The sequence below is a fragment of the Apis laboriosa genome, unplaced genomic scaffold, assembly GCF_014066325.1.
Source record: "Apis laboriosa isolate Shangri-la unplaced genomic scaffold, ASM1406632v1 scaffold112_cov148, whole genome shotgun sequence".
Classification (NCBI taxonomy): Eukaryota; Metazoa; Arthropoda; class Insecta; order Hymenoptera; family Apidae; genus Apis; species Apis laboriosa.
In genome coordinates this window covers 3,099,551-3,107,989 of record NW_025220865.1, presented here as the reverse complement: position 1 = coordinate 3,107,989, position 8,439 = coordinate 3,099,551, and the positions used below count along the sequence as shown (strand labels likewise).

Below are 8,439 nucleotides of genomic sequence, written 5' to 3'. Positions count from 1 at the left end.
TAATAATACCACTTATAAAGATTATTTTTTTTTATCAAATATATTTACTTAAAGCGCATGATACGAAATCAATAAGATGTATTAGAGAACTGGAGAGGCACGTAAATTCTCAAATTAATTTCGATCTGTTATCGCGATTATGTTGCAGTGGCGCCACCTCTTGCAAATTAAAGAGAAATTCTAGCACATATGGATATTCATAGCGCCATTCAACACGCAACGAACACAACGAGCTACTCTTTCTTTTCTTATTCTTTTTTCCGATTTTCTGTAATTGTTTCGCGTTTGATTGTAATATGTATGTTTACTTGGCACTGGCAGTATGTGTTTGCACTGCCGTTTAATTAACTAAACGTAGCATAGACCGATAAATGGCACGTATCAGCTATAAAACCACCGCCTTCGACACTGCTGATAACACTACGTTGTTGGTTTCTTACCCACTGTTATGTCAGCAGTTGTGTTCAAAAAGTACCTTCACGCCTACGTTTCTCTACGTACATATATACCAAGGATAGGCACAGACAATAAATATGTGTATTCATGCGTGCTTGCGCATTATGTGAAAATTAATTTTAGAAGCATCCCTTACTGAAAGAGTGTTTTTCTACTTGATATTTTCCTTACTGCAATAATTCAAAAACTTATTCATCATAATTTATATTTTGTATTATTATAAGTATCAATTATTATGTATTTCTATTTTTTCGTAAATTATTTATTTTAATAACATTTAAAAATAATTTTTTGGTACAAGAAAATTCTGGTTAACATTGATTTTAATAAATGATATCATTTTCATATAATTATAAATGACTTAATATGATAAATGGAATATCATTAAAAAAGATAATGCAAAGATAAAAAATTTAAATAAAAAATTTAACTAATCTTTTGTTTTGTGATAGATTAAACTAGTTAATATATCCGTATCTATTTAACGATGATTTAAACGACGATCAGACATTTTGTCATTTAAAAGTGAGATAAATGTAATCTCATCACAATTGATCTTGTTATTATTAATTATTACCATTAATATTAATATCTATTATAATTTTACTATTAATATGTATTTTTCAAGAATTCTACAATTAATGTATTTATTTTGTTGTATCATAGAAGTTATAAATATTGCAATGATTCAACATTTTAATTTTCAATATTAATTTTAAATATTTTTTTATATATATTTTAACACTTTCTTATACTATATAGTATAAAAAATATACTGTAAATGTATTGTAAAAAATGATCATTAAAATTAATCTAATACAAATTTATGTAATTACTACTTTCAAGTTAATAATATATTTTCAATTGCAACAAGTTATTATTTACATACCTTTTTTTCAAACTTCTCTTTAATTTTGTTATTAGATCATCATAAATTCAATAATCATCATAAAATGAATAATTATTATCAATATAAATTTAAAAGATTCTTTTTTGTAATATCAGCACTTGATTATGTAACGGTAAATTTTTATTATTCATAAGATCGACGTAATGTATTGATTTTATACTTGATTATATTTCATATAATTGCATGATCATGTCTAGGAATAATTATTAATAATATATTCTACTTCCTTTTTTAATTAAGGAAATAAATAAAAAATGTTAACCATTTTCTTTCATCAATTATTGATAATTTCTTTCAATTTATAACTCCTGCAATAGTTTTTATATCTATGATTAATTTAATTAATTTATTTTAATAATTTTAATTTTTGTATTTCTTTCACAAAATTACCTTTTTTAATTTAATCAATAATTTATCACATTTTAATAATTAGATTGTAGGAACTAACGTTGAAATATCTATATATATTTATAATGCATAATGTGTAAAAATATAGAGACCAACAGAACACATTGAGTCAATTTTATATGATGCAATTTCTATCACATCTGGCTAAAAGCGGCAATCTTCACGCTCGTAACACCTACGGCCATTAATAATTCTTGCCCGGTACCTTTACCACGTGGGTTTTCCCTGTACAACTGCAAACGACCATTTCTAGAGGCACGTTAAGATCGCGGCTTCTGTGTGCGTAATGCAGTGGATGCGTCTTGGTCGTTGGTTGTCCGACTCTTGACTCGATTTCGCGACCGCAAGTCGAGAGATATATCTCTCCCGATTTCCTTCCCTCTCGTTCTTTCTCTAGTCTCTTTTCACTTCTTTTTGTTACTCATCCATTCCAGCATCTCGCTTCCCTATGCTCACAGCGACTCATTCCCTCTTTGTTCTCTTCGTTCCTCTCATCCCTTCCGTGGTTGTGCTGATTCTCCCTTCTCCTCCCATCCCGCCAATGGGACAGGGAGATAGCAGACCCCGTCGAGGAGACAACATAAAGATTTAAGACTCCAAGATGCGCCAATAAACATGCTGCGGCCGTGCAGTCAGCCTGCGCTTCTCTACTGCGTTCGCTTCTGTTCCATTTCATTCGGTTCCGCTCTGCTCTGTTCCGTTCCGTTCTGTTCTCTGTTCTGTTGTGTTCTGTTTCACAGCCACCACACAGGAAATATGCATGTGTGTATATGTGTATATATAAGTGTATGTATACATATAAGCGCCACTCTATCCGCTATACACATGGGGATACAGGTTACCTCTCGTATGCACGTGGTGCCACGGCACGGCTGCGTAACGTGCTTTCGAAAAGTGTCTCGATGCGTATGCAGATATGCGGCTTAGCATGAATAGTATCTAGATCCGGCCATGGATAACCTGCTACGATACCAGCAAATTCGAGCACTGAGACTGGATTTCTAGAAATATACCGGAAAAAACTTTTTTTTCTTTATTAGATAGAAATTGTAGAAAATACTTACAAAATTCATGCATAATTATCATCTTTTATTTTTCTTAACCTAACTTAATATATATGCGTATATATATTCGCAAGCATGCGCAGAATCACCATTCAGTGTGCAACTCCTCTTTCTCCGACACTCTTTCATTTACCGCCCTAATACATTCATTAACGTTACAAAGATCGTTAAATGGATCTCTCCCGTCCCGTTCCTCCCACGACAAAATCACTTGTCCTTTAAAATCCATTCGAAACATCCTCGAAGTGATCTACGACTTCTACTCGAACGCTGTCGAGGAGGAAGAGACCTTCCGGATAACGAGACAGAAGTACACCTGCCGCGTTCGTAGAGGAGGCAGGACACGCTGAAAAGTTTTCAATGCGAGGACGGTCGTACACCGCAAAAGTAGTAGATCGGGACGTAGTTGGTCGTCCAAGCGGCAAGAAGGAATCAACAGTGGAACCGTTGCTGGCTGCTTCTGGCCGTTGCTACTGCTCCAGCTCCTACTTTTGCCTGTCCTCTCGCTCTCCTCGGCCCAGCTTATTTATTCCTCTCTCTGTCACTGCCTCCCTTTCTTTTGCGACTTCTTCTTTATTTCTGTCCTTTTGCCCGTTTTCTGCTTCCGCAAACGACAGCCGCTTATTTATACCCCGTCTTTGCATCGCGCGGGAGCGAGCGAGGGCGCTTTTGCGTTTACTCACTACTGCCGTTCCCTCTGCCGCTTCTGTGTTGCTCCGCCGGTACTTCGCTTCTTTACCCTTTCGCTCCCTCCTTTTGTCGTTTCTTTTTCTTTCCCTCTTTCTCTTAACTGTGGCCAACCGTGTGCTAGCGAAACATCAACGGCGAGGCACTTTGCTCACGAACACGGAGAGATGCGCTCGATGCGAGAGGCAATACCGCGACTGCATCACCTGTCAACGCGAGATCGCGTTCCAACAAGTCTATATTACATGCAGCATGTATGCTAGTCGGTAATCGCTGCTGAGCCTGCATCATCGGCTAATTTGTCAAACGAGAAATTTATGATCTTTTTTATCAATATAGAAGCATTGCTTACAATAGAGAAAAGATTATATTTTTTACTACCAGAAAATTTGCATAATATTATTTTTATTAATTTCGTTTGAACATTTGATAGATATAGTGATATATAAAATTTATATATTTATTCTTTTGTGATGTATATTTTTTAATATAAAATTAACTTATTGAAATTGATTTGGATTTCTTTAGAATTTGTCTGTTTCTTTCTGTTATTCAAATATATATAATTTAAATAAAATAAGAATAATAATTCTATATAAAAAAAAGATATATAACACTCGTAGAAAAGTAAATTAATCAATTTATTGAAGTTGGCAAAATTAGCATCAATAATATTCTTTATCAGAAAGTTAAATTGAAGAAAATTGAAATCAGTGGTATTTTATATAAATTATATAATTATGCAATGATGAAATGTTGTTAGCCTTTATACGATCTTGAGATCTTATAATATGTTGATCCTTTGGATCACGAAATAGACATAATTTAGTTGATTTGATGTGTTTTTATTTGGCGAGAAAAAAGAGAATCATATCTCAAGAGATCTGTACGTTGGAAATTCCAAAAGAAAAACTTGAAATAGATAACAATTGAAGACTGATAACAGAAAAATAACTGATAAGGGGAGCTTAATTTTTAATTTACCATCAAGAAGACTATTACTATATTTAAATCTGAACACGTGAATGTATTATTATATTCTTGTAATCAATACTGCTAAGAAATATCAATTCGTCAGTTTGAAATGTAATAATTTCCGGATTAATTTCGATAAGCACACATCGATGATGTAAGGATCTTATATACGGGAAGAAAAAGAGCGAATAGATTAAATCTGATCACGAAATAACTAAACGATTGAGGCGCGGTACGAACTATGGTTCGTGCACGCCCTTGCTAAAGCTCCGAAGACCCGAACAAATAAATGTTGAAAAGAGGAACAAAAACGACATTATGTGGCATTAACATACAAAGTATGTCAGACCCGCGGTCCGCAGGCATAACATAGTATCGCGGCGTTCGCATACTCCGCCCGCTTTACAGTGACCAGAAGGAACGGGAAAGCATTGAAAAGAGACCAATCCCGAAAGCGACGAACAGAGAAAAGAGAAGCGTAGAAGGAAGAATAGCAAGAGAGAGAGAAAAAGAATGAGTGTCGAATGTGTTCGAGTAGAGGCAATAGGCTGTGTGCGGAATAAAGAAGGCAGAATGATGAACGCAGAAAGGTGTGTGTGCTGTGAAAAAGGAGAAAGGAGGAAAAGGAAAAGAGAGCGAGAGAAAGAACTGAGGGAGCAGAGAGAAACGTTTACGCTATCCTCGGTCCTCCGAAGTCCCATCCCGTCCCATCCCATCGTTTCGTTGTCCCCGTGTGTGCCACGCGGTGCGGCTCAACGCAAAAGGGTCCACAGAGCGGGAGCAGAGTAACAGAACGCGCAGGAAAGGGAAAGATCCAAAGCAGCAGCAAGCTGGTGGCAAAACGAAAAATCGGCCCGCATATATCGAGCTGGCCTGCGACGACGACGACCGCGGCGGCGGCGGCGGCGGCGGCAGTGGCGGTGGCGGCTACGACGATGAAGGTGGGACACACATATAAAACGAAGGATTTCTTGTGTCCTCACTGCCTAGTGGACTCCCGATCGGCTACTGCTAGCAATGGTTCTGAACGTGATTAAAAAAAAATTTTAAATAAAGAAAATTCTTATCTATTTATTTTTGTATTTTTATTGATTATATTTATTATACTTTTTTTAAATTTTTTGTTAATTAATTTTAATAATAGTATTTCTGCAATACAAATATTTTTCAATTGAAATATTCATTTATTATATAAAATAATATATAAATAATAATATATAAAAATATATAAATAAAATATTATTGAAAGTTTTTATTTCAATTTTAAAAAATATTTGATTTTGAATTTTATATAATTTGATAAATAATTTAAGATTTTTATATATATGATTAAAATAAATATAAAAATTAAATATATTTAATATTTGTTATAATTTACGTATTTCATGCATGTTAATGATTAACAAATGAAGAATATTTGAAAATTTATTTTTTATTTTTTAAATGAAATATCATATATTAACATTATTTTTTTTTTTTTTTTGAAACATACGAAAGTTAATATTTTTATTCAAGAAACATTTTACTCGGATTTAAAACGCATGTCTAATGCTATTTGTAATTTTCATGCCATTTTGTAATTTTGCATTTACTTTTAGCTACTGGAAAATTTACATCTAAAATTCTATATATATATATTTATATGATATATTATAATAAAATTTTAAACAATTAAAAATGTTAGAAAATTATTAAAAATTTATGAAAATAAATTAAATAGAGGAATATTATAAAATACATTAATTATGCTAAACTATATATTTATTTCTACAAATATGAATAGATAAATCTGATATGATATATAAGCATTGGTTTATTAATGCTTACAAAAATTTGTGAATTAGATTAACAATCTTGATATATATTGTAAATATAAGATCTCTTTACATGTACAGTAATGAGTGGAACACAAATGTGTATATATAATAAACTAAGATTTAATATAATATCATTGTAAATTGTAAATTTTATCATCGTTTAAATTATTTTTTTCATATTATTAAAAATATAATATTATGTTGTTTGTTTATTAACATATATTAAATAACCTTTTGAAGATAAAATACCACGACATTTTAGATGAATTTGATACCTTGTAACCCAATATACATTTGTATTAGCATTGAATATTCCATTTAAATCTTCTTGAGGTAAAATTTCTGTAATGAATAAATTATAGAATTATGCATTACTTACTTTATTATTATATACAAATATACTTACGTCCAGGATCATTATGTGTTAATAATTGTACATCATTTTCTTTAGTGAATGTTTGCAATGCTGGTGGTACAATACAACATGTAGCTAAACTAATTTGTACAATATTTGGTTTTACCTGTTTTAATAAAAATAATATAAAATAGATATAATAAAATACAATAAAAAACAAATATAATTTTACATTTGCCCATTGAAATAAATCAATAAATTCATTTGTGTTGACATCACTAAGACCAACACTTGATAGTTTGCCAATTTTCACATATTCTTCTACTCCAGTCCATAAATGTTTTAGTGATGATAATATATCTTCTGAATTTTCCTTTCCTGAATAAGCAATTACTAAAGATTCAATTGCATTTATATTTAAGGAATTACAAACTGAAAAAAAAAATATAATATAATTATATAAATACATATAATTAATAATATATTATACCTTGATCTATAGCTTCTTTTAATAAGTTTACATCAGGTGATGAAATAAATACTTTTACAGTTATCTTAACATCTTCTCTATTGATATCTTTCAAGGCATTATCTTCTATACCTTCAATCTGAAAATAAATAAGTTTTAAAATATATTCTTTTTTAGAAATTTTGAAAAATTAATAAATAGTGATCATACAATAATTGGATTTTCACCAGTCCCTTCATTGTCTCGAAGTACAATTTTTAGTGTTTCAATTAGCTGAAAAATAAAAATAAATCATAGTTTCTTATGAATATTTTAAGGTTTTCAATTTTATAAGAAACATAACCTCCAGAATTATGATTTCGATATTGGCATAAATGAAATTTTATTTACAAATTTTGTCATTGAAAATTTGAAAACTGACCTCATCTGTGGGATTTTGACTTGCTTTTGTTTTTGCTTCATTTAAGTTAAGTATATTTCCTGTTCGAACTAATAAGTTTTGTGATAACATAGTATGGAATAAAATGTAAAGAATGTTAGCAAACACGTTGCAGATGACTAACTATTACGAAAACTAATGACATAGATTGTAGTCGACAATCACTTGGTTGCGATGAATTTAATCGTAGATGACGTGGCTGACTAGGCAATTTTCAATCTAAAGATAATATCAATAAAATTCAAACATAAAAAAATGTGTGTACATACATAGCTGATACATAATAGCTGTAACTCTCTGAATTTGTACTATATTTATTACAATATTTAACTCATTCATTTCTATATTCAATAAGTACAAAATATCTTTAGGCTATTAGCCCAAAAAAACGCAGATAATTATATAGTAATATAGATATGATTATATCATTAATTTTCTAGATTACGTAATTATAAACAATTATCAGAAACGCATACATATCTCTTTATACGGTTACTTGTACGGTTACATATAAATAAAACTTCATTAGATTTAAGTTTTAAATGTAATTACGCAATTAAATACATATATATTTTCATATACTATTAATAAATTTTTTTTATATTTATTTTATTTAATTTTTTTTAATAGAAATTGATTTTTCAGAAAAATCAACAATAAATTATTAATTTTATATAATAATTTTTTAAAAATTATACTTTTTCATATTATTTTATGTTTCTTTCTTTACTAAAAATTATTAAAAAGTTTTTATTAAAAATTAAAAAGTTATTAAAAATTTATTAAAAATTTATTAAAAAGTTATTAAAAATTTTTATTTAAATACATATTGAATTTGCACATTCAATATATATATATA

At 30.2% G+C, this 8,439-nt stretch overlaps 1 protein-coding gene across 1 annotated transcript; it reads right to left on the bottom strand.

Moving 5' to 3' along the window:
- Positions 1–6,301: 6,301 nt before the first annotated feature.
- Positions 6,302–7,829, bottom strand: LOC122714404 (glutamate--cysteine ligase regulatory subunit). The gene is made up of 6 exons (XM_043935715.1): positions 7,563–7,829; positions 7,352–7,414; positions 7,163–7,280; positions 6,905–7,104; positions 6,724–6,838; positions 6,302–6,659 (listed from the first exon to the last, which is right to left on the bottom strand). The coding sequence occupies exons 1-6, from the start codon at positions 7,650–7,652 to the stop codon at positions 6,514–6,516; spliced, it is 732 nt and encodes a 243-aa protein (XP_043791650.1). The 5' UTR covers positions 7,653–7,829; the 3' UTR covers positions 6,302–6,513.
- Positions 7,830–8,439: the final 610 nt, after the last annotated feature.